We start from the raw sequence: 27,030 nt of genomic DNA, 5'->3' as shown, positions 1-27,030 counted from the left end.
CAGGTTATCTGGATTTGTACTTCAAATGATACTTGCCAAAGGTTCCTGAATATTATCAAGATATTTGGTAATGGTATTTTTTTTCTAGTAACTGGATTGTAGTCAAGGGGTTTAGTTGGAGGTTAGATTTTATTCTTGTCTCTAACTCTTTCACTTCTGCGTAAAATTTCTGGTGGGATTTGTCGCTTCTTTTTAAGTTGAATAGCAAATTTAGGTTCGTAGCGATGTCTCGCTGGTCACCATAGTCCTGCATGAGCACGTTTTTTATTTCACTTATGGTGTTCGGGTTTCCGTTCGCACATAGTGTTACGCGAGCTTCGCCTTTAATTTTATTTTTAATTGCTTGTAAGTAGTAAGCATTAAAGGAATCAGGTGCACCGTTTTCACCTTTAACCTTGAAACTCTCTCATACAATTGGTCGACTTCGTCGAGCCACATGAGTAATTCTTTTTTGTTGGCGGAAAATTCCGACAACTGTTTAATTGGGTCGGGCACGTTGTATATACCAGCGTTGCTCCTGACCACATTTTGAATCTCAGCAATTTGAGCTTTCAACTGCTCAATTTCGTTAGAACGTGATTCAGGCATTGTCTCGCACAGCTGTACTTAATATAATAATTACTACCTACAGTGCGATGACTGATAGCATCTGAGGAATGGTAGGTGTGAAGAATGGCGGACTGCTCGCTGTCGTTCCCTTCGCCGGTGTTGCTGCGTCGCTGATTTTTCCAACTGGTGCTTAGCGTGACCAGCTAAGTTCTCCTGTTGCGGCGAATCACTTTAAAACACTTATTTTTAACACCACTTTTCACTAATCCTACCGGGGCTGCGCCAGTAAGGATTTTGTCATCAACGGTTCACTTTTTAAAAAATTAATTTATACTGAATTCTATCTACTTTACTTCAGACTAATGACACAATTTTGATTAGCTATCAGCTAGCACACAGTCACTACGGAAAAGAGGGCGAGTCGCGTGGTCCGAGCTATTTTATATGAAGAAATTGCTTACCAAGCATTCTTACGTAAACCGCCTACGTAAGCGCCTCATGCTTATTATTGAAAATACATTCAAGGAACCCTCTGAATGAGTCAACGAATGCATTCGATGAGTGGGCGAAATTTGGTTCATCTAGAATTGAATTCCTGCCTGTTCGCTGACGTTCGGTTCGTTACTAGTATTTATTTAACCACTCACTCACATAGTGCGTTCGCTGACCGTTCGGATTGCACATACATGGTGGTGGAGAGAGGATTCATCGCATTATCTCATGGTTCGTTGCTCCATGTTCACTATGCTGATTGTGTGCGGCTGAACCAAGGATGAATGGCTATCAGATGGAATCAAACGAATGAGTGAATTTTCCCATGCCTGACCACAGACTCTAGTAAGTCCTTGTGAGAACCCGGAGCTAGTAAAGAGCGGTTGTTGTTCATCAAGCGGCACTGCTTGCTGCAGAGTTGCTAGCTTTTGAGAAAGCTTGTTGAAGAAATCAGCATCACAATTGGGTCTTTTTATCGATACCTTCAATGCGTTTAACATTTGAAAGCGCGCTCTTTTGGCTTCATTGAAGATAGGAGAGACAGGTGCCCACTCCGATGATCCTTGTGCTGAAGATGAAGGAGTCTGCGTCCCTCTTTCTTCTTGAACAATAGTCAGAAGCTCATCTTCAGTGTCCATAATCTGAAAGCGAGAAACCATGTATAGCAGTGACCTGTTAATTAACCGAATTGAATTATACACACCCCAGCTGGGACAGGATAACCTCTAAATATCGAAAAAAGTCACTTGTACCACACAAACCCCGTCTTTAATTTTCAACAGTCTAACTACGAATAAAATTAACGTTTCCAATACTTACTGTATCGATTTTGTTGGCTATTTTCGGCAAATTTGAGACTAAGAGAAACGAAAGTAATGAAAGTAAAAGACGAATAGGTATTCTAGAGCGAATCAGTTATAAACATAGAACGGAAAACTAGGACTAGGCAGGCTCATATGGACATGATCGAAAGGAAATGTGAAGAATTCTTTGCCTTCTGCTAAGTAGGAGTTGGGCGTTGCACCCAAGTCTACCGCATGGTTTATGGTAGAACATAACTTATCATCATATTTTACCGCCGACGCCGGCGTGTTCAAGAAGAAAAAGGGACGCAGACTCCTTCATCTTCAAAACAAGGATCATCGAAGCGGGCACCTGTCTCTCCTATCTTCAATGAAGATAAAAGAGCGCGCTTTCAAATGTTAAACGCATTGAAGGTATCGATAAAAAGACCCAATTGTGGTGATGATTTCTTCAACAAGCTTTCTCAAAAGCTAGCAACTCTGCAGCAAGCAGTGCCGCTTGATGAACAACAACCGCTCTTTACTAGTTCCGGGTTCTCACAAGGACTTACTAGAGTCTGTGGCATTGTCCCGTACAGAGGAATGCGCAACACTGCCTAAAATGATGTCCTCTTCTTTGTTCCTGGCACCCACAGTTTTTGCTGTAACTTTGAGTGACTTCAACCGAGTTACACAGTGGAGCGCATTGCAAACCTACTGTTTCGTGGCTTATAGTATTATATTCATAATACTATTCCATGTAATTTATTTTACATTGCTACATTCGCCATAATACTATTTTTCTCAAACCAATACTTTTCTTGCATGTTCCCCGAAAGAAGAATGTTTGTTTACTTTGCACGATAGGTAGCCACCTGACTGTTCGATAGGTAGATTTGGCTTCACTCTGTGCGAGCCTTTATAACACAAACAACGCTTTTAGGACTTACGTGGTTAGCTGCAAAGAATGAGCATAGCTACAATTGGCTAAATAAGTCGTTAACAAAACTATTAAACGATGGTACTCAAAGAAGCTGCAAAGAATGAGCATAGCTACAATTGGCTAAATAAGTCGTTAACAAAACTATTAAACGATGGTACTCAACCCCTTTTTGAGGTTATACCGTTTAAACCCGTGCTTCGACTTCGTCGCTCCTTGATTTCGCTTCCAGTCGTACCTCGATTAAGAAAGAATCCACAAGCAAGTGTTCTTGGCTTGATCGCAAGCTTGAACAAAAATTTGAACGTCTTGTATTGGAAAGTAATAAAAGAACTGCCTCCAGAAAACGGCAAACATCAAATCATCATAGGACTGGATGAAACTTAAATTTCTCTGATCAAAATAATCGCATATTCTATTCGTTGTCGCAAGTTTTCGTGAAGATTTTCGAAAGAAACTAAGTTTCACTGCACATTACCACTGTAATCATTCTTTGAACGAACATATGATTGAATAAAATACCGTGAATGAGTACATTGCTTAAATTTGGAAATATTTTTTTTCTTAATATAGATGTGGTTTTAAACCTTTTTCGTTCCATGTACCCCTTTCCGCATATTGATCCTTATGATGTACCCCTTTCTGAAAATTGTTTACCATCATTACCCCCTCAGAAAAAAAAAATTCAATTGGATGAAAATCATAATTTTCCAATTAGAAACCTGTTTCTAAGCACTCTCAGTCACTGAAATAATATATAAAGACAAAGTTCTGACATAATTCACCCCCTACAATAGTCTAATTTACCCCTGGGGGTGAATTCACCCCCGGTTGAAAACCACTGCTCTAGATCGCAGTAACGACTGATCGCAACCATAACTGCAACATCTACTCATCCTCAATCGGAATGCGACTAACAAAACTTAATATAGTCGAATCTCTCAATTGTACCTTCCGATGGATTTTTAATCTCCCAAGAGTACCTCGTCAATATCGATGAAACAATGGTTACCAGCGCTTCTTCTCGGCTTAAATCGTCTTTCAATCCGGGACCCGAAGAATTCCCTTTGGTACCTCTGAAAAGACACATCGGTATTTTGGTGCTTTTGCTTCTACTTGAGTTCTCTCGCTAGTGACTTTTTTTCGTCTTACTGGAAATCTATTCCATAAAAAGAAAAATAGCACCAAAATAGCGAACAAAATCGATACAGTAGAACCTTGCGGCAACTAAAACATACTAACGTTTCCAATACTTCCTGTCTTCACCATTCCTCTGTATAATGCTGATGTGACACAACACAACGATGACAACGTCTCAATACAAGCACAGAATATTGCACCAATCCTTAAGGGCCCCTTACACGAGGCGCTAGTAATGTCATTACTGAGCAGTAATGTCACTTTTAATGATCGTGTAAGGTGAGTAATGACGGAATTCCCATACAATTCTAGTAATGACACTACTTAGTAATGACACTTTTATTGCTCGTGTAAGGGCCCCTTTAGACACTTACCGAAACGCCGCACCAGATCTATAGGGCCCCGTACACGAGGCGTTAGTAATGTCATTACTGAGCAGTAATGTCACTTTTAATGAACGTGTAAGGCGAGTAATGATGGAATTCCCATACAATTCCAGTAATGACACTACTTAGTAATGACACTTTTATTGCGCGTGTAAGAGCCCCTTATAGCATCACGCACCCAAGCGCCAAGACCTAGTGACACCGATCACATGGATGTCGCACTACAAACATCTCTCGGCCAGAGTGGTTACTGACCGACAGAGAGAGAGAGCACTCACTCTACGATGCATACTAGAGTAGTCTTCAAATAAATAGGTTGATAAGTTAGCCGCTCAAGAATAATGCTACCCATGAGCTTCAGACAGGGAGAAAGTTGTTATCGTTTGTATTCATACAACTTGCACGATCAAACGTTACCGATTCTTGCCCGATTCTTTAAATATGACCGCAGACGAGGCAACAAGACACACGCCACAAAGAAACACTCACTATGGATTTTGTTCCTGCTATTCACACGTTGTTGCTGACAGGCCTTAAAAAGGAGCTTCATTTGAAATAATGCGCTGATCGGCGAACGCGTGCCATATCATCATTCGCATCTTGACGAATTCATTCGTTCGTGTTTCAATATACCGTTCGTCATAAAAGAACGATTGCTGCTTTTTCGGACGAGTGTTCATTTGACCGAAGCTGGCAGTTGGGCTGCTATCACTCCTCGTATTGCCGACACGGTCACAGTCGTTGCAAACAACCAATAAATTTCAATCATCTTGTGCTTCCGTTCGTATTCACTTGACCACAAAGAGGTGTGATGAATTGCTATAGCATTCGAACGAAAATTTCGTTTGACATTTTGCAGCCATAGGTTTCGACTGTTTCGGCGATGGTGAAATATAGCCGTGGATCTATACGGTATATTTTGCTATTCAATATTCATGTACATATGAGAGAGATAGTATCAAGGAGTTCAACTTATTTGTGTTGCAATGCCGAATTTATTATTTTAATAACCTTCCCAACCAGGGCACAAATCCCCGACTATGTACGGGGAACGTGCCATTTGAGCCAATATATTCTGATTCCCAACCGACTTTTATCATACTATTGTAAGGTGAATCTGCTGACCCATTATTTTTATAGGCATGCTTTATGTAGGTACTGCTTCTTGAATATATAAATCTTCTTCATTTCACTGCACGAATGGCGAATTTGGTATTAAGACTTTTCTAATCATAGCTTTTTGTAGTTGTTTATATATTCACAGGTTTGAAAGGGGCGGGTGGCCAATTGTGCAATAAACAAAAATAAATATAATGAAGGAGCGGCAGCGAATATTATTATTGAAAATATTTGCTGGGTAATTTCCAAAATCCACCAATAAAAGTTGCATGAATGATGACGTATTTGGTCTAACCATAAGCGTTACTGAACTTTTCCTGTAACTGAATATTTGTCTTAAAATGCTTCTAACTCGATCAGTAAAAAAAATATTATAATACCGTTCGTCCCATTCGACACATGAGTTAATTTTAGACTGAATAATGTTCTCATATCTTTCAGTAGAAGGATTCAAGTGAACATTTAGAACTAAAGTTGTGGAGATGTACCATACCTAACGATTAAGAGTTTTAAGCACATGCGAATAGACTACAAGAACAGTTTAATAAATTACAGTAAAAGTATGTATTGTTTAAATATGGCCAGTTACATAATTCCCTTAACTGGAAGCTACGAGTAGACTATTTAACGGAAAATTTCACACTTTGTAATGTGTGGTGGGATATACTGAGAGTTTCTATTTTTGATTTTTAATCGGGTTTTCCCAATTCATTTTTATCAGGAGAAAAGACAGTTTAATTTATCATGTCCCGCAAGGTACGTACGCTAAACGAAGCGAAGGTATACGTACTTTCGAGGTATAAAGAATTCACTTTCTTTGCACTTTTCTTTGTTATCATAATACGGAGCACGACTTGATTAAATGACTTCTAAAGGACCATTCATAAACCACGTAGACTCATAATTTGACCTCCATAATGAAAAAAAAAGATTATCTAAGAAATCGATTAAGGGGATAAAGCTATCCAAATCTAAAAATAGGGGAACTGGGGGTAAAATGAACACGTTAAGCAAAGTCATTTTTTTCTAACTAATAAGTGATTGAGATACTTCAATCACCTTATACCTTTCTTGTTAGACATGTTTTGTACATATTTGGTGAAAATATTTCGACATAAACACAAGTTTTCAAACATTATTCTTGATTTCAACACATGTCCAAAAAAGGGAACTGTTTATAGCGTGTAGGTAAAATGAACCTGTGCTGGTGGTAAAATGAACACCTTCTAATGACCTGCAAAATGTTCTGTATGTATACAATGCTTAGCGTTGAAAAGCATTTTCCGAGCAATGCTGATGTCCCAGCGGCTCATGAGCATTGCATACTAGACCTCTCCACATCAGCGATGCCAACCTTCCAGTTTAAACTGGATTCTTCCAGTTTTTTTTACTCGATCCAGTCAAACAGACAAATGTGTAAATCGTCCAGTTTTTTTTAAATATTGTTCAGTTTTATCCAGTTTTTTTCCCAGAGGTGTGCGCCAAAATTATTTCCTCACTATTTGCATTACAATAGTAGTTTACTATATAAACTAGTAATAAATAATAAAATAAAATAAATGAAATTGTGAAGAGTACAACCTCTCTAGGGAACAAGGGAAATTGTTTTTCAGTAACCATATTTTGCTTCACCCCGTCGTATTTCAATACACATTAGAAATTGATATGCTATGGAGTGCAAGATTAGCAGATATTGTTAATTAAAATGAAGATTGTTTTTTAGTCTGTTAATTACACATGGCATAGTGCGTTAGTTTGAAGGTACCAATTTTTTCGTTTAACATTTCAAATTTCTTAAAACTTGTAATGTGAAATTATCTAAAAGTTATATTTAAATAGTAGCGATCGCTTTTATACTATCTTAAACTAGAAATTCGCTGCTATATGAGAATTGTTTTCTTATTTTGTCTAATAGCTGAACGTTTTCATATTGATCGTTTGTCTTCATATTTGAGAATTCTGTTTTATAAAAAATAGATCCATTTTATTTTAAAATACTTTGCATCCCTAAACTACATTCCCTTTTGCAAGGATAAATTTGGTTATTCGGGCATCCAGTTTTTTCCAGTCTTTTTTAAAGAGAGGTTCCAGTTTTTTTGAAAATAAAGTTGGCAACGCTGCTTGTAACTAATTTATAGGTAAACATAATTTTTTTTATCCCTTTATGGGCAGCTAGGGTCGAGGGTGGTGGCTAGCGGGTTTCATACATCCTTGACCTGACGGACAATGCTATGGTGCCTTGAACACAGGCAACGCAGATCCAAGGCCATCATTGAAATGATAAGTTCTGCGTTTGAGATGTACTTCCCCCGGTTGCCAGACGAATACCTGTAATGATTACTTGTTGCTTTGTATGTATGAATCTAATGTTCAGTCCTGGGTGGTGTATGCGTGGAAGGTGTGGTTTTTAGCGTTCGAGTCCAGGAGTGCATATCTGTCTGGGTTGGCGTGGGCGTTTACTAATTGTGTAATAGTGTGATCGCCAAAGGCTCGAGCATTTGAATGCTAGCGTGTCTCTAACTTTGCGTGCATAAATTCGATTTTAGATTCGTGTGGCCATTCGCATATTCACGTGTATTCTTGAACGATCGCGCGCGGACCGTGAATATGATAATTAATTTTTAGTGTATGGTAGAATAACGTGTTTTTTGGTGAATATGCATCATTCTCGATTGGTCCAACTGAAGGCATGAGTCGAGAGTAGAGAATTCCTAACGTAGCTGGTCTATGATCGCGCGAGTGGTGGGTTAATGCTTGAGACTGCGGTTGTAAAGTTATAGGTGCTGAAAAGTTCACTTAAGTAAGGGGGTGTTATAATGTTGGCGAAATTGCGAGCGTAGGTGTGTGCGGATGATTGAAATTGTAATGTAAATTCGCGTTTTTGACCAGGTTTGTGTTATCGCGAAAGTTAGGGGCGTTTGTGCGCTTTGGATGTGAGTGTATATGGCAGAATATGCTATTGATTGTGTTAGTAAGTATGAGTATGAACATAACTTAAGATATAGTAATAAAAGGAAAAATAACATGCCGAAGGTTTCTTTTTTTAGGTCACTAACCGTGCATTGCAGAATGCCCGAAAACTCTGAACTAGGCCTCGTCGAGTCCAGTCTGTCCGTCTCGTCCTGTCGTGTCTGGGGTTTCCAGGTTACATGCATTCACCAGATGAGACTAGCTTATGTCAGCTTACTTGTGCACTGGTTTCGTAGAATCGAGGCGATCATCGAAATGATAGATCCTACGAGTGAATGCACTTGGCCTAGTCACCTGTCAAGCATTTGTGTATTTGTGTATGTTGAGATATGTGTGGAGCCTGTAACTAATATTTTAATACGAATAATAATTTATACGTTAAAATAAGAAATGTGTTATATACTACTTGCAGTTTGTTGATCGTTCCTACTTATCTGATTCCATCGAGTATGAGAATACATCTCCATTGTTCTAAAACCTGGCGATGTCTGATGGCAGAGAAGAATCATTGTTGGCAGCAATGTTGCTCTTCTTGGATGTATGAACTCGAAAAGGTCATCACAAGAATATAACGCATGAGACCGAAAATAAATAAAAATAAAATAAAGAGAAGAGTTAGTATTGTTATTGAGTATTAATAATATACCGATTTTTTTTCGAGAGTTGTCCTACTGGAGCTGTAGAGTTAATTGATTCAATTAAGGCGTGGACCCAGACTTCTGGAATCGAGGATAGAGACTTCCGGACGTGAACGATTCATGAATGCGCTAGTGCGAGGGACTGTAGGTTCACGCTTGAGACTGCGTTTGCGTGATTGCAAGTGCTGAGACGTTCCTATTATCACCGGGATGTTATAATGTCTGGAAGAACGCGAGTATAGGTTGCGTGGATGGTCGCGAAGGGCTCAAGCATTTCTATATTTGTTTGTCGCGTGTATGTGACTTTGTGTGTATACATTCGATTTTTATGTAGTTTAGTGGATATGAGCATTATATTTTTGATTGGTCCACCTGAAGGCATTGCACTTATGCTACTAGGGCCGAGAATAGGGGATTCCGGACGAAACCGATTCATGATCGCGCGAACACGGGCATTTGGAGGTTCACTTTCGAGACCGGGATTGTTAATTTATAAGTGCTAAACCATTCACTTAGTCACCGGGGTGTTATACTTTTTATGAGATCGTGGGTGTGGTCGTGCGTGGATGATCGCGAAGGACTCGAGCATTTGTATGTGGACATTTTTGTCGCGTGTGCTAGTATATATGTAACTTCGCGTATACGGGCGTTCGCATTTGTGACCAGGTTTGTGTTATCGCGTAGGCCACGTTTGTACGTTTGGAATGAGAGATTGTTAGTGTATATGACAGAATAAGCAATTTGTGTTAGTGAGTGTTAGCATGGATCTAATTGAAAATATAGCAACAAAAGAAGGGTGTCTGCAGAGAGAATTGGGCCCTAAACCCACATTGTATATTATTTGACCATGGCAGTGAATAATAAAGGTCGCCAAGTTAAGTACTAAAATTGATCACAATGTAGCTTAACTAAAAAGAAATTAATCGTATCCCAAGTTTCTGTGACATAATCACTGTAATACTGCTTTGGTGGAAAAGCCCCCGGACCACATCAAGGTACAGTATCATGCCGAGGGAATTCATAGGTAAACATAATTCCATTTTAAAAAAAAATTAAAGAAAAATGACGGTCTGAATTGCCCCGTAGGGAGGTCCGAATTACCCCTACATTGTAAAAGGATGGAAAAACGTAGAGGTTTGCAAATCGTCGCCCAGCGCTGCCATTGAGTGGTGCAAATGAACCTTTTATGGCACTAAAATTTAGCTGAAGTTTCAAACTAACAATTAGGTCCTTTAACCGGTAATTTTACATCTATCCTAAAAGGGCGATTTGCTTAAGTAGGTCCGAATAGCCTCGTGTTCCCCTATATTAAGTTAATACATTGGTTTTAATGCTCAACTTTTACAATTTTTTATGTCTCAGATGATGATTTAGGACTGCAGGATTTGCACAGTCAAAATCTTCTCCGGAGAGGAATTTCTTGGGATTATCTTTGCAACTGTTATTTTGAATTTTTGTAGGCCGCGTAAATGAAAACCACGTAAATGAAAACCGCGTAAATTTCAAAATCCGCGTAAATGAAAACCGCGTAAATTTCAAAATCCGCGTAAATTTAAGAATCCGCGTTAATGGATCCCGCGTAAATTAAAAAATCCGCGTAAATGAAAACCGCGTAAATTTCAAAATCCGCGTAAAAAAGCCGCGCAAAAAACCTGAGTGTAATTACCTCAATAGCGTACTAGCTTCGTCGTGTCTGCATAAATACATCTAGCTGAGTCGACTAGAATGTTGAACACAATTCTCTTTAAAACCCATTTATAATTAGTAATACAAGAAAACCAAAAATTCAAATTCCCTCCACTCTCGTAAACAAACGAAGAATTTTACTGGACCCCCGTCCACAATGAGTCTACGTGGTTTATAAACGGCCTCTAACGTTATTTTATAACTTTCATGCTTTTTTATGCGGATCACATAAATCAGGTGACATAGTATAAGTCACATCACAAATAATTTCGACTCTTCTATAATGTCCAAGCTGACCTAATTTTACTATTCATGTAAATTTTCATTAAATTGGTTCATATAAAATACATTTTTAATCTAAAGAAGTACAAAACCAACAGATTGCGAACAGTTTGTGTTGCTTTTAACAGGAATAAACAAAATAAGAATGTTTTTTTTTTTGCGTGGCAAAGCAAGTCAGCAAGGTGCACAAAATTGGCAACTTTAAAAACGGTAAAGATGGCTCGATTATTGTGGAGTGTGCAACTCGGGATAATATTGAATCGGTGAAAGAAAAGATTGTAAGCAATCTGGGTGAAAAGTATAATGCTGTTATACCGATACCCGGTAAACCGAAGTTGAAAATAATGGGGATGAGTGATCGATACTCTGAAGAAGTCTTCATTGACTTATTAAAGAGTCAGAATGAGGGTATTCCGTTTGAATATGTTAAAGTTGTTGCCAATTTCCAAAATCCACGCTTCAAATATAACAAACACAATGTTATAATTGAAGTTGATAAGGACACTTATAGCGGCCTGATGTCAGCCCGTGCGGTAAACATTGGTTGGGATAGGTGTTCTGTTTTGGAGGCATTTAACGTGCTGCGCTGTTTCAACTGTGGAGAATATGGTCATAAGGGCACGGGATGCGTGAATAAAGAAACATGCTCCAGATGTAATGGAGCACATAGAACATCTGAATGCTCGTCAACTGATTTTAAATGCGTGAATTGTATTAAAAAGAATAATGAACGTAAAATGAATTTGGATTAAATCATGCGGCATTTGGTAAGCAGTGTTCAGTATATCGGAGGCTGCTAGAATTTAAAAAAAGCAATGTTTTGTCAAGTGAATAGCAACTAACAAACGAGAGGTTGTCTGAAACATTGTATTTAAATATAGCTGGGTTATCTATAAACTTTGTCGCAATGCGACATCTTGTAGAAAGCAAACGTCCATTGTTGGTTTTAATATCAGAAATACATATTGTTGATGCGGATGCATTTGATCAGTATAGCATTCCGGGTTATAAAGTTGCTTTTTGCCTATCTCATTCCAGACATACTGGTGGAGTTGCTATTTACGCCAAAGAATCGATTAAATTCAACGTTCGGTTAAACGAAGCAGTTGATAATAATTGGTTCTTGGGTATATCAGTTGAAAGAGGCATGCAGATGGGAAATTTTGCAGTAGTATACCATTCTCCTAGTTCAAGCGATCGACGGTTTTTAGAAATTTTAGAAAACTGGTGGGAGAATTTCGTTGACTTAAGTAAACTTAATGTAATTTCGGGCGATTTCAATATTGATTGGCTCAACGATCAAAATTCGAATCAGTTGAAGCAGTTGGCAGAGTTTTTCAATTTCAAGCAAACGGTTAGTGAGTTTACAAGAACTTCCAGACACAATAGAACATTGATAGATCACGTGTATTCCAATTTTGACGGGGTTGATTCGTATGTAGAGGCCGATTGTAAAATTTCAGACCATGAGACGATTTCAATTTTGCTGGAGAATGAACCTAAACGTGAAGAGGATAAAGTTAAAATCAAGTGCTGGAAAAGATATTCGAAACAAGCTATGTCTCAACTGGTTTCGAGAAGCATGCACACCTAGAAAAAATTGTGTAAATTTACGTCTTCTCACCATGACATATACGAGCATCAAAAATGACTGAGTTTTTACATTTGATTTTAATTTTACATGACGTTGAATTAAGTAAATCACATAATTTTACTCCACATATAGCGTTTATCCTGAATGGCAGAAAGTGTAATTTTATGTCATTGGGCATGTAAAGTATATGTTTCATGTAAAATTGAACGGAACACGGTAATGTTCCGTCAATTCGTGAATTACGGTTTGTTAAATTGTGTCATGATTGCAATTACGTCAACGATAAAATTCATATTTTTTGGTGCGTGGATTTTACGGAATTGAATGGAAATTTGGATAACAAGGCAGCTGTTCTAACGTGTTAAAAGAGTGTACACATAGTTTAGTTTCTCAAAAGTTTGTTAATTCAAATAACTCGAACAGCTGGTACTCTTTAGATGTTTTGCACCTTAAACGTAAAAGGGATAAAAAGTACAAGAAATTTTGCAGAACTAATAGTGAACGTCTTTGGAATGGGTACACGCATGCGCGAAATATTTATTCACGGCCTTGAAGAAGACCAAATGTGAATATATTCAAAGGAAGATCGACCAACATCAAAACAACAGCAAGAGTTATGGAAAATCCTAAAGAATTTAATTAAACCTAAACGTAGTTCCTCGCAGTCCATAACTTTTAACGGGGTAGAAGAACAATCTGAACAAAGAATAGCTGAAAAATTGAACAGTTCTTTCGTTAACAGTGTCCAACTGATCAATAAAGTATTGAGTTGGTCAGTGAACCTGTGGAAATAACACGGCCGCTTAATATTAACTGTAGATTTGACGGATTTCACTCAATCACTTTTGAACAGTTGAAGGATATTTGTTTTTCTTTGGGAAAATCGGCTGGTATCGATAATGTCAACGCAAAAGTGACACAGGATTGCTTTCATGTCATCGGACACGATCTGATGGACCTTGTAAATGAATCACTACAAACTGGGCACGTGCCGAAAGTTTGGAAGGAATCACTTGTGATTCCTATTCCCAAAGTTACTGGGACGGATAAAGCCGAAGAGTACCGCCCCATTAACATGTTGCACACAATAGAGAAAGTTTTAGAACTTGTTGTTAAGGGCCAGCTGATGAGTTATTTGAATAATAATAATTTGCTAATTCCGGAGCAATCGGGATACCGAGAGGGACACTCTTGCGAAACCGCTTTGAATCTAGTGTTAGCAAAATGGAAAGAGAAAATCGAGGTTAAAGAGACTATTTTTGCTGTATTTTTTTGCGCTTTCGAGACAATTTCGAGACCTTCACTTTTGAAAATTTTAGAGCGATTTGGTATCGGAGGGATAGCACATAAGTGGTTTGAAAACTATTTATGTGATAGAACTCATAAAACTACACAGAAAAAAAATTTTTGTGATTTTAAGTTTATTTTCATGCACATATTTAGAGCATGAATATAAATGTAAAATCAAGTTCCACCACAAATACACACGACTTGTCGTGCTTTCTTCAACGAATTTTATTATAATTTTACACGTGGATTGAAAATTACAGTTTCCTTAAACGGAAAACCAATGCACTTCAATGTATTTTTACTCGAATACTGCTGTAAAATTAATGACATGTAATATTACACTAATGAAAGTGTAAAATTGTACGCTGTTTGATGCTCCAATTGATTTTAACGTAATTTTCAATCAAATTTTTGATTCAATCGTTGTATGTTTACATTCGTATTGATTTACATGTCGTTTAAATTCCATTATTTTTTGGTGTGTAGTTTTAACGATTTTGTATCTAGTCCTCTCGACAATCTTCTTGAAGTGCCGCAAGGTAGTGTCTTAGGTCCTATTTTATTTATTATGAATATAAATGACATTGGGCGAGTTTGCGGACGACACTGTTCTGTTCATTGCAGCTAAGGATGTAGATGAAGCCGTGGCGCATTTGAACGAAGATTTGCAATCCCTTGCTCGTTGGATGAAATTGAAACAATTAACGTTAAATGTTGCTAAAACTAAATACATGATTATCTCTTCGGCTAATACTAGGCCTAACGTTAACGTTGAAATAAACGGTGAGACGTTAGTAAATTAAAATATCTTGGAATAATCATTGTTTCATCAAACTAACGTCTCACCTTTAATTCTCACATCGACAATGTCATCAAAAAGATTACTAAAAAGTATGGTATATTGTGTCTTCTGAAAAATGATTTAACGATTAGTAGTAAAATTTTATTATATAAATCTATTATTTCACCACATATTGACTTCTGCCCGTCTATTTTGTTTCTTGCCAATCAAACACAAATATTGAGGTTACAGCGATTGCAAAATAGAATCATGCGATTAATTTTAAAATGTAACAGATACACTTCCTCTAGTTTCATGCTAGATGCATTACAATGGCTCTCTGTGAAGCAAAGAATTTATTACTTGACTATGGTGTTCATTTTTAAAATTATTAATGGAATGTTGCCTCGATATTTGTGTGATCGAATTGAAAGAGGAAGTGATGTGCATAGGTACAACACTAGAAACGCGTCTGATGCAAGAACACATAACTTTTTATTTAGTAGATCACAGAACTCCTTGTTGTACAAAGGAATAAGTTTTTTCAATTCCTTGCCTAGACATATTAAACGTGCGGCAACATTGGCGGAGTTCAAAACACTATGTATTTCACCCGTAAAATCTGCTTTGTAGACAGATTTTTTGAATTTTTATATTTTGGAGTTATTTGAATAACTATGTAAAACCACGAAGATTGTATTTTTTTTTCTCTTCTATTATTTGCATTTAGTCACACTAAGTTATTATATTGGACTTTTGTTACTTGTTTATAATAGTTTTTTAAAAAATTATGAGATGTCTACAGAAGTCTGAGCCACGCGCACGATAGCGGCAATAGCGGAGTTTGTTCATTGGGTGGGGGGCTTGGTGACTTTTTCTGATACAAACAAGATATCGGGTTCAATTCCTGATCAATCCAGGGTATTCCCGTCAATATCCCTGGATTGCCTTGGATTAGTGGTACGCAACTTTCAATAAAGGGGCCTGATGTGGATGGTATAACTCGACTGGAATCTGCACTGCCACTAGGCTCGTCACTTCTCACCTTAGCAGGTGGTAGTACCGATGTCTTGGTCAGGCGGGAGGAGTCTTAGAGAGAATTATCAAAAATGGAAGCTATTGGGTTTAATTCCCGATTCTACCAAGTATCTTCCCGGAATGGAAATTTTCTTGATGAACCCTGGTTGTTGATGGAAGATTCGAAATATATCTGGTTACGTTCTTTTGAAGGAAAGGCTATGTCTGCAAATTGAACCAGTCCGTTTTTTTTGTTAACTTGTCTTGTCATGAGTTAAAATATTAATTATCTTCTAGATAAATCGTTCAGCTCACACCTTTGTGGGGGTATGAGGTGGGACCATCATCATCACTAATGTTGAAACATTATTTGGGACATTGGACAAAGAGCAATGCTATTTTTATTCTGCGTGCTGTTCATTTGTTATTGAAATTGAGCATGTACTAACTCAAAATAAAGTCAGCAAAACAAATACTAATGTAGTCTTATCTTGGACTGGTGCAATAGTATGTATTTATAGCATACATTCAACAATAAAACAGCATTTACGTGCTCGCCATGTTCAAGGGCATATTTAACATAATATGAACTGGCAATGGTACAAGGAATCCACAACTTATTTCATTTTGTCTGTAGAACGCCCTAAATAGCTATCTGAACGTTTGTGATAATTTTAAATATTTTCGAGCCATTTATTTATGTTCATTGTTGCTTAACTCTCCAGTTACACAACGCAAAAAAATAGATGAAACAAAAGGCAGCACAAACTTACTAACTGTTGAAACAAGTTATTGTTGAATAAAGCGAATGCTAGTACTGTTGTTCACTATAGTTTAAAATACACTCCGCTTTATCATTTGCCGTCCTTATCAAATACGAACAATACGCTTATGTCAATCCCCATATGATCATTAATCTTCCGGCAGTCGCGCTGGTGCACTGAGTGCATGCTGCTCTGAAAATCTAGCGTACTGCTCGTTCACTGGGCCATAAGCGCGACTTCCGGAGGGTTAATCTTTTTTGCCGAATAAAAAGCATAAGTTATTCACTGCTATGAATAACTTTACCACACTGATATGTGTTTCGAAATTCTTAAACCTTTTAGGAATATTACTATAAGTAAAAACTTGGTAAGTGTATCCATACCACCAAGCGTAACAAGTAAGAAACAAGCAGTCCAAACAGGCAGTACAAATATCAAACGAATGCTTTCGTCTGAATTTTAAATCAACGTGTCAAGTCACCTTGTATTCATGGGACTACGAACGAACGGGAGCGATGATCGATACATCAACGCAGTTCATGCTATTGTGAGAACGTAATCCAATGATAGCTTTAAACTGCAATAGATTTTTTTGCCCGAATATGGTGTTCATTCAAATGAACGCACTGCCCTCGTTGCACAGTGGCACCTGTTCATACAAAGTTGTGACAAAATTATAAAAATTGGTCTATGTGGCTAAAACTTGGGGTTTTAGCTAATTTTGGGTCGCTGAATCCATGTCTGCTATCAGTTTTGATATTACATATTTCATTTTTTCAACTACTTTCATATAAACCCATTTGAATGTATTGGTCGTTAAAGGGTTAATATAAACATTAATCATAGTAGCCAATCTCATCGGATAGCAGAAATGGTTGACAAAACTAGAAAAAATCACTAATTTTTCAGTAATATGATGTTGTTTAGGCAATTAACTTGTAAGGAGATTTATGAGCTACAGGGCGTCTCCATATGGGTATTTTCAAAAACATAGATATACCAACTTGGGCGCAAAAATGCGCAAGATGAGGTCTATATACCTTGAAACTACACTAAATTTTGAGTCAGATTCATGATAAGTCACCCATGGGAGACCATCTCAAAAATTGGAAGACGTATTAAGATAAATTACTGATACGATATGAAACTTTTTATTTGGATTTTTTGATGCAGAACAAACGTAAATCAGTTTTGCACAAAAATCTCCCATCTATAGTTTAGCGTATTCATTCTTCTTTTCAATGAACTTAAAATTGCTCCAATCGGCTGTGTAGTTCTTGAGATATTACCATTTGAAACTCTAAGGTAATAAAAATTCTAATGAATTGAATTGAACAGAAATACTCGACATCACTTGCTTCAACGACATGTTAAAAATTCATTTTTCATCCGATCATAGTAAAATTTTGAGATACCTTTATTCAAACTGAGAGAAAAATAAAATAAATATTTACAAAAGAATTACAAGACATTGATTTTTGGGATTTTGTCACTCGTCGTGCCACTGTGCGTTGGTTCGATCGAATATGTTACGAAGGATTGCGCAAAAAGCAGTGTGTAAAATGAAATCAGTCGCCGTTCACGCGTTCGCAAAAACGGTCGACTGTCGAGAGCACTGGATGCTGTTACCGTGTTAGAATTAAGCTAGACCAAAACCCATAGCGAATCCTCCCCGCAGCGTGTGTCCCGCTGCCCCGTCTGCAGACAGTTTAAACCTCCAATGCCCAGTGCCACTCTAAAAACAATACGATGGAAGGAAACCTTAGAATGAACGGTGTAAGAACGATCATTCCTATTATTCTCGCAATGCCTCTTTAAAAATGAGAGACAGGGCAGCACGTTTAAATTACAATCAAGTAGTTGCCGTCGGGGATCTCACAAACCAGGTGGTCCAATACAGAATAACAACATGTCTGATTGTATTTGAGGGTTATACACTGATGTAGATCAATAATGCATGCGTGTACTTATCTGAATAATTCACTGAACCATGGCGATCTCAAAAATGCAGAACGATATCGATGGTTTATATCTTTTTTTTTAATTCCGACCAATGTGACAATTAATACTACACTGATGTAAAGTCGCTAGACCTCACGATATGTGAGGAGATAGAGAAAAAAGAATCACTAATTCACTAGGGAAAACCGAAAATAACCGGAGCACATTATTTGTGCTTGATATACATCAATACCAAAAAAGTATTTTTTGCAGCTTCCAGACAAAAAGACAAACCTTTCATTCTGCCAGATTTTTAAATTATAGAAGTGTTTGCACACACATTTTTGAAATTTGGGGCATGTTTTCCCAAATTTAACAAAAATCGATTGATAAGATTCGATGACTTTGAGGTCGCTGTTAAGTGACAGATTTTGACAGACATTTTTAGTTGATCTGCCAGATATTCTTTGAAAAACAGTGACAACCATGGGCAGTCCTAGCAACGCTCGCTGCTTGGTTGCATTGTAGGAACCAATTAGCGCAGATAATTACCACCTTTACAAAATACATTATTTTCGTTATCTATAATAGACGTGCATTTTACGGAATCAAATACAATATACGTGCACATATTTCCGATCAGATAGTGAAAAAATATAGCGATTTCGATCAGTACAGCGGAAGTTATTCGCATTTGAGAACTGGGAAAATATTTCAGCAGAAATTTTTGAAAAGGGACCCCCATATTGAAACGTTAGCAGTATTCTACTTCAAAACATAAATCGTTGAATAACAATAAATTCGTCGTTTACATCCCCTAAAGGAAAGGATCAACCAGCCATTCTACATATTATGATTACAGATGAAATTTATACAAAGAAAGTAAAATCTCGATAAAAACAAAAAATGTTGCAGTAAACAATCGTTATAAACCCAATCACGACATCTTCTATTCTGACAACACTCCTAGGCAGCACTCCTACCTCTTGATTCCAAGCCATACGACTGTTGATGTCAATGTTATTCAATCACTGTCTGGTTCGAGATTGATTTGGCAGCCGAGGACAGCGCTGGCGGATCCTGTCCTAGCTTTGAATTGGTCAAGGTTAATTAGGCAATCCATGAGACGTTTGTTTGACAATTGGTCGGTGTTAAGTCAGACCGGACTAAGTGACAAAATATTGATTTCGAGAAAAACGAGTTTAAAGTTTGAATCGTAGCATCCTTTACATTATAATTGAAAATTAATTTTTGTCATAATTCTTGATTATTGTTACATATTTCAAATCTGGCAAAAGTCGAATGTAGCTAACGAAATTTCTTATCCAGTGACATCATTATCTCATTTTTGATGTTTTGCGACTTAGTCCGGTCCGACTTAACACCGACCAATTCAGCAGTTGGTTTGGCCAACAAGCCTACTACTGCGACCAGACAAACTCGTTCGACAAACATCTTTCGTTAGTCCGATTTGTTTGATGTTGCCCACCGGAGTAACGCCAGAAGAAAAAAACAAGAAATAATCAGCTGTTCAGAAACGCCTTATGGATTGCCTAATAGAATGATACAACTGACGGCTCCTTTAAGCAAAATTATTTTTTTATTATTCTATTTGTATAACTCGTTTTGTGTATCTAATTGTTTAAAGTCTATCGAACATGTTCACGCCTGAATTCGGGAAGTAACCATGTGTGTTCTTTCTCTACATCTTTTGTACATACAACAAATAGTTGTTTATCGTTGCTCTGAAGTTGGTTCCGCATGTATTCCATTGCTTGAACTTCCTGAGGAGTAACATTGTTGTAGTTGAAAATAATTTCATTTGTAAATTTCTACAGACCGCAATGAAGGAAGAAAAAAGAAGTATGAAGTGTGTGGTTGCCATTATTTTTCGATAGAAAAGAGACACGAAAAAGGAACAAATGTGGATGGGTAATGTCTAGGGCATAGATGCAGTATCGTGACTGCACATTGGCTGATAATTCAATTCTAATGATGTTCAAGAGAATCAACAATTTATCGGTAGATCAAAACTCCTAATTATTGTCTTCTTAATTTACCTATCTTGATGTACAGTCTCCTTAATAAATGATCCGTCCGTCGTCTTTAAATACCTGGCTTCGAATGATTTCACAGAATGCAACTCAAATTTTAAAAAAATATAATAGTTAAACTGGTTTCATTCGAAAGGTTATTCGCTGAGCTTATACTTGCCTTTCGATTTGGTCGATACAAGTGTTTCTTCTTACTCAGACATGAAGAACAAAATTAATCGTGTATTAAATTAAAGATCGCTTGTGGTTCATTATACTTGAAAATTAGTGTAGGGGAGAGGGGTTACAGTGAAACACATTTTTTCTGCGATTTACTTTTGATGAAAATACGTGTTATTTATGCAGCCAAAAGTGATATATAATTCATCTCTGTTGTTAACTAATACATATATTTTTTCCGGGTGGTAAAGTTAATGGAAAATTTTTGGATAATAAGCAGTCGGTGGTAAAATGAATCGGTGTGCCCATGGGTAGGAACTATGAAACACGACGTTATCTATAGTCAAATAAACTTGTAAATTTTATTCTTTTGTTTTGACGACGAATGATGCAAACTAGAAAAAACTCTAGAAAGAGAACTGTAGAGACTCCATTTTGGATCGATTGGATTCGCGTTTAGCTGTCAAAAAACGAATCCAATCGAACATTGCCTATCCTTATAACATTGGACGTGTTGCCATATAATGCCGGGGCATACGTTGCCAAAAATGCTGTTTTTCTCTCCGCAGTTCTCTTACTAGAGTTTCTCTAATGCAAACGGTTCTTTTGAGGTGAAATCGCTTGTTTAAGAATGAAATCACTATGTCATTGCGTAACATCGGACAACTATATGTGCATACAAGCTGCAATCCTGCAAGAAGAGATAATTTCTACAAAACATGCCTAAATTGATAAATTTAGCACTAGCAGTAGTTTTTACTGTTGAAAATCGGAACCCATTCATATTTTAAGATAACTCACAAAAACTCACTGTTCCCCATAAGTCATCGTTTCACAGTTATCCAATGGGTCAATTTATTAAAATTGTCAAATTACACAACCATGACAAATTATTAAAAAAAACTTGGTTCGCGGCAAATGTGGAGCCTAAAAATTGCTATAAATAGCAATAGACTAAATATTTATTTGATAAACGGTAACTCATTAAAATTTAATGTTTTTCATTGCAAATTTACTCTGGCTGCTACAAAACAAACAAATATCCACTAAAAGAGATAGAGTTAGCAACGACTTCCAAAATAAAGCATTAAAGAATTAGAAATGACGAAATATGAGGGAATGAGACGATTCTGTTCATGCATTGTGATTGTAATGCGAATGTTTCATAGTTCCTGCTGTTTCATCTTTACCCTATCTCCTCTACTTTCCAAAAATAAATATCTTGTGTTGCCTCTTTCTGCCCCAAGGTACGAAAAAGGTGATTTTTCAAGATATGTCTGAAGGAGACATGTGGTAGTGATTTATTATCCAGAGTTCGTAATAACTAATCAATTTTTGACCCCTAGAGAAAATGAAATTACGTTAAGGTTAAAAAATATTTGCTTTCCTATGTTTTAAATGCAATACATATACGAGTCTGCTCCAAAATTACTGCTCTTGACAGAAAACTGTCAAAGGATGTTTAATACACCGATATAAACTCGAAAATGGCATTTCTTTATGACATAAAATTTTCACATTTTAGACACTTTCACACTCATTTGGGCAGTGTCCAAAACATATGGACATATTGAACACACCGAATGTGACTGAGCTTGAGCTTGTGCTACCATCCCTGGCTGCTACTCCGTTATCGATCTGGCCTAGCTGAAGTTACACAGGGAATAAATAGATAATTATGCTTGGGAGTAGCGTTCAATGTGCAACTCCTGGCAATCCTAAAGTGTTTATTGATCAATACCGGCGCCGGCCATGCCCGAACGTAGATCGCGGAAGGAAAGGGAAGGAATTGTTAGTCCGAAACTCGCTTTTGCTAGAGGCCGTATATACTACTGCGCACTCCACAAGTATCACGGGAGGAGGATATTTGTTAGTATGTATAGAAGTTGGATTCTACTTCTTCTTTGCCGACGCCAGAGAGATGGACTCCACTATCTGGACGAGATACCGAACCATCAATTCATGGACTGAGGACCAACGGCTTTACTTCCCTTCCGAAGGAAGACTTGACCACAGATTCTTTCACCTCAGAAAAATCTCAACGACCTCGGCTGGAATTGAACCCAGGTCAACTGGAATGAGTGGCGGTCACGCTTACCACTCAACCACCGGCGCCGTTATATTGAACACACCGAATGTGACTGAATATATAATGGACACGGTAAAGTTACTAAACTGACTCGTTATCTTTGCAGTACATATATTGAATGCACGAAAGAAGCACATAAGCAAATCAGTCGCTGCCAATCAAAAATGGAACATTAATCTTTACATGGAAGCTTTTCTTTGTTTCTCTTTCACTACTTTCCTGTTTTTCTTCAGCTTTCACCTTGTGGTATACAAGTCTACGGCGCGATGTTAAAACAGCAGGACTACGTTGCTTGAATCGTACTGTTCCTGATCGTTTGGGTGTTCATGCGATTCCAGCTATTCAGTAAGCACACTCTTATTGTCTTTACTTAGCAGTGATGTACCGCTTAGATTGTCAACACATGATTTATTGATTTGAACAAACAAGAACTTTTTATGAACGTGTCCACTGGAAAACAGACAGAGAAAGGATGACCGGAACGGTGAGACTGAAGAAACGGTGAAAATTCACCTTTATTGGAAACACTGATAAAAGATATGTCCTCAAGCAGGAATCGAACCTGCGATCTCCCAGCCTCTAGTTGGCTGCGTTAACCAATCCGCCATCGAGGAACTGTCATGATGCCATCACATATTCCCAACACTATCGTGATCACCGCCGCAGTCTCGAATACCTCATAATTGACCCATCGACCCCCAATGTCTCCTATAAGAAGATCGTCACCTCTCCCTCTCATCGATCGGGCCAAATCTCTCTCGTTATCTATTTTTAGGTCCAGTGGTCTGCGCTCAGGCTTGAGATATTTATTATCACAGTTTGCCCCCTTAGCTAACTCAGTCGCCGCCAGACTTAGATAGATAGATGTATGGAGGGGCATGTTGATGTTTGCCCTCAAAGCCTATCGGCAGATGCTAACGACAAATCCAGCCGTTGATGGAATTTATATATTCCTTGTTTGGACGTGAGTGTTTGTTTTTTTTTCCTTTTTCAAGGATTTTTATGAACGGAAGTATTAGCCACTATTCCATCATATACGTTAGTTCTGCATCCATCTCCTGACAATTGTTATATGCTAGTCGTATGTGGCAGTGACAAATAGTCAGACGAACACATAGACATACGACTAGCACATAACAATTGTACACTAGTACTAAAAACTACAATGATTACAAATGACAAATAATAAATTTCTACTTATGTATTTATTAAATTATTTTAATTCTTAAATTAATTTAATTATCCTGTGCACGATGACGACGTCGACTGATAAATAGACGCACAATGACCCTCATTGTGAGCTCCATCCACCAACACTGCCTTTAAACTGTGGAACAATGTCATCAAACACGGCCCATAGCAAAAGTCAATCCACGCCGATCCGCCAGCCAGCCACACCCGCGCGCACAGTGGTCGAGCGATAGTATGGACAGGCGCAGAGTACGAAGAAGCACAAAACATAAAAGGCCCATACGCCCTGTCCGTCTCGTCGATGCGGCACTATGAAGGCGTTATGCAATAACCATCTTAAAGAAATTGTCTGTCAGATGTTCTGTAGCACTGATTCACACAATATGCTTGCTGATGTTTGCAATGCAATACCGTCAAACTCCTCAACCTAAGGGATTTAAATAATTTGACCAAAAGAGCAGGCTATCTACCGTTACGATTTTTTGACATTAAAAATGTCTTACTCCACTATCTGGGGCTAACAGTGACAAACGGGACAAAGCCTGATACCCTGAATGCCTTCATCCGGTCTGCTGAACTAGATATTATCTTTCGGCAAGGAGGTGGCAACGACAAGCCTCAGTGTACCATGTTTCAGCAATGAGTTCAATGCGAACGAGCATAGAAGAGGAGCAGCGATTGCAGCACGAATTTTCTTCTCTTTCACTCATATTGATAGAAGCATGGATTCAAAAATAATCAGCGTACGGATAAATGACGTTACTTTCATCAACGTTGATGCACCATCGGGAACGCAAAATCGAAACGCACGGGAGAACATCTACAACAACGTGCTACCATACTATTTCTACAATGCAACGAACACTGCAATCGTCGGGTGTGATTTCAACTCTGTAGTGAATCAAAAAGACGCCACCGGTTCAAATGAACACAATCCAATGCTTAAAAGATCAATGTCTGCATCAAGAGTTGACGATAGCTGGAAGCTTATACATAGTCAACATGTCGAATTTTCATTCATCAGATCTGACGCTGCCTCCAGGATAGACCGGATTCTTTTCATTCCAAACATACGCGAGTGGATAAGAACAGCACATTTTGCAGCAACCGCCTTCTCGGATCATAAAGCATACATTATCTGCACTGTGCTTCCCACACTTGAGAATCCACCAGGTTAGGGTGTATGGCGTAAGTTTAGTAAACGATCCAGTAGTTATAGATAAACTTCACGCCAAATGGGCTTATTGGACAAGAAACTGAAGGAATTTCCGCACCTGGATCGAATGGTGGATCAAATACGTTAAACCAAAACTTATTTCTTTCCTCAAATGGAACGCCTCGTTAAAAAGACGCTTCTTCTGCGACACAATAGAACTGTATTATGCTCTTTCGCTATTGTGGCGATCCCAGTTAGCTAAGTACTATCAACCACATTAAAGGGAAAATGCTGTCGCTTCAACGAACCTATGCACAACAAACAAGCTGTTGGAACAAAGCATACATCGGAGGCGAAAGCACATACATATTCCACGTAGCTAATCAAAAAGCTCGTCGAGCTGAAACTTCGATTAAAATGCTGCAGATTGACGCTGATACCATAAGGGAGCCAAATGAGATACGCCGAAGCGTACAGGAATATTTCGCGAATCTGTACTCCTCCACGCATACCACAGTAAACGAAAATTTCAACCCAACACAACGCATCGCAAACGACAATGAGGACAACCAGCGTATAGTTAGTGAAATTTCATCCAACTAGATTTTACAAGCAAATAAAGCAAGTAGCTCACGCAAATCTCCTGGCATTGATGGTCTACCAAAGGAATTTTATTTAAAATCGTAGCAAGTAATTTAGCGAGAGTTCACCTTTATAATAAATGTTCTCACAATCCCCTAATAAGTTTTTTGATGGTGTCATTATGCTAGTCAAAAAGAAGAAAAGTGGCGACAGCATAAAATCGTACAGGACGATTTCACTTTTGAACGCTGACTACAAAATCTTCACTGGGATACTGAAAAACAAAATAAGCCCTCGCCTTCCACAGGTGTTATCAAAAATCAACAATGCTGTAACGGAAAGCGAAACATTTTTGAGGCTACCGCATACTGGACCGCATTTGTGAGCTAAAACAAAATCATGGAAACTCGATGTTGGTAGCATTTGACCTCGGTCATGGCTTCGATAGAGTGGATTACTTGCAAGAACCATGGAACAAATTAATTTCAATCCGGAACTGCTAAACCTCAAGCTCGGTATGAATAACAGTTTCTCAAGAGTTCTGGTAAACGGTAAATTGCAAAGTGAGATCAAAATTCAAAGACCAGTGCGCCAATGTGGTCCACTCTCAATGATTTTGTTTGTTATCTACCTCCAACCATTGCTTGATAAGCTGCGAAGACAATTCCTTCGCGCAGTAGTGACTGCGTATGCGGATGACATCTTTATGTTCATCGAAAGTGAATCTCAGCTACTCGCAATCATAAACATCTTTACCGACTTCACAGCTGTTTCTGGAGTAAAACTCAACACCCAGAGAACAAACGCCTTGGTTTATTGAATATGACACTACAAAGTGTCGTATTTCTGACCGAAGAAATAGCTAGAGGGGGGAGTGGGGATAGATGAAACATTTTTTTTGTTTATATATATATATATATATATATATATATATATATATATATATATATATATATATATATATATATATATATATATATATATATATATATATATATATATATATATATATATATATATATATATATATATATATATATATATATATATATATATATATATATATATATATATATATATATATATATATATATATATATATATATATATATATATATATATATATATATATATATATATATATATATATATATATATATATATATATATATATATATATATATATATATATATATATATATATATATATATATATATATATATATATGCATGCATATTCATATGCGTGAATATGAAAGAACAAACATTGTTTTACTATATGCAATACCATTCGTAAAAAATAACGAATTATCAAAATTATGTGCATTTTTGTTAAGAATGTCAAATGGCTCAATTATCCCCACGGGTGGGTATTAGACCAGTAACAATTTTGACTTTTTTTCGGAACACTACTAAATCAAATGGTAA

The 27,030-nt window shown here is 37.4% G+C and overlaps 1 protein-coding gene across 6 annotated transcripts in view; it reads right to left on the bottom strand.

Moving 5' to 3' along the window:
- LOC131692860 (josephin-like protein) overlaps window positions 1-27,030 on the bottom strand; it is a 136,476-nt gene that overhangs the window by 37,919 nt on the left and 71,527 nt on the right. For 2 of the 6 annotated variants that reach the window (XM_058980197.1, XM_058980196.1), the window contains one exon: window positions 19,950-20,203. The exons of 2 other annotated variants lie outside the window; for them this stretch is intronic. In XM_058980197.1, coding sequence (XP_058836180.1) covers window positions 20,021-20,203 — 183 coding nt within the window. In that variant the 3' untranslated portion in view covers window positions 19,950-20,020. Of the gene's footprint in view, window positions 1-19,949; window positions 20,204-27,030 lie in introns of those variants that run through there. 2 more of the 6 variants (XM_058980201.1, XM_058980199.1) reach the window with 2 other exon arrangements.

Source organism: Topomyia yanbarensis, chromosome 3, assembly GCF_030247195.1.
Source record: "Topomyia yanbarensis strain Yona2022 chromosome 3, ASM3024719v1, whole genome shotgun sequence".
NCBI lineage: Eukaryota > Metazoa > Arthropoda > Insecta > Diptera > Culicidae > Topomyia > Topomyia yanbarensis.
This window is presented reverse-complemented; position numbering and strand designations above follow the sequence as displayed.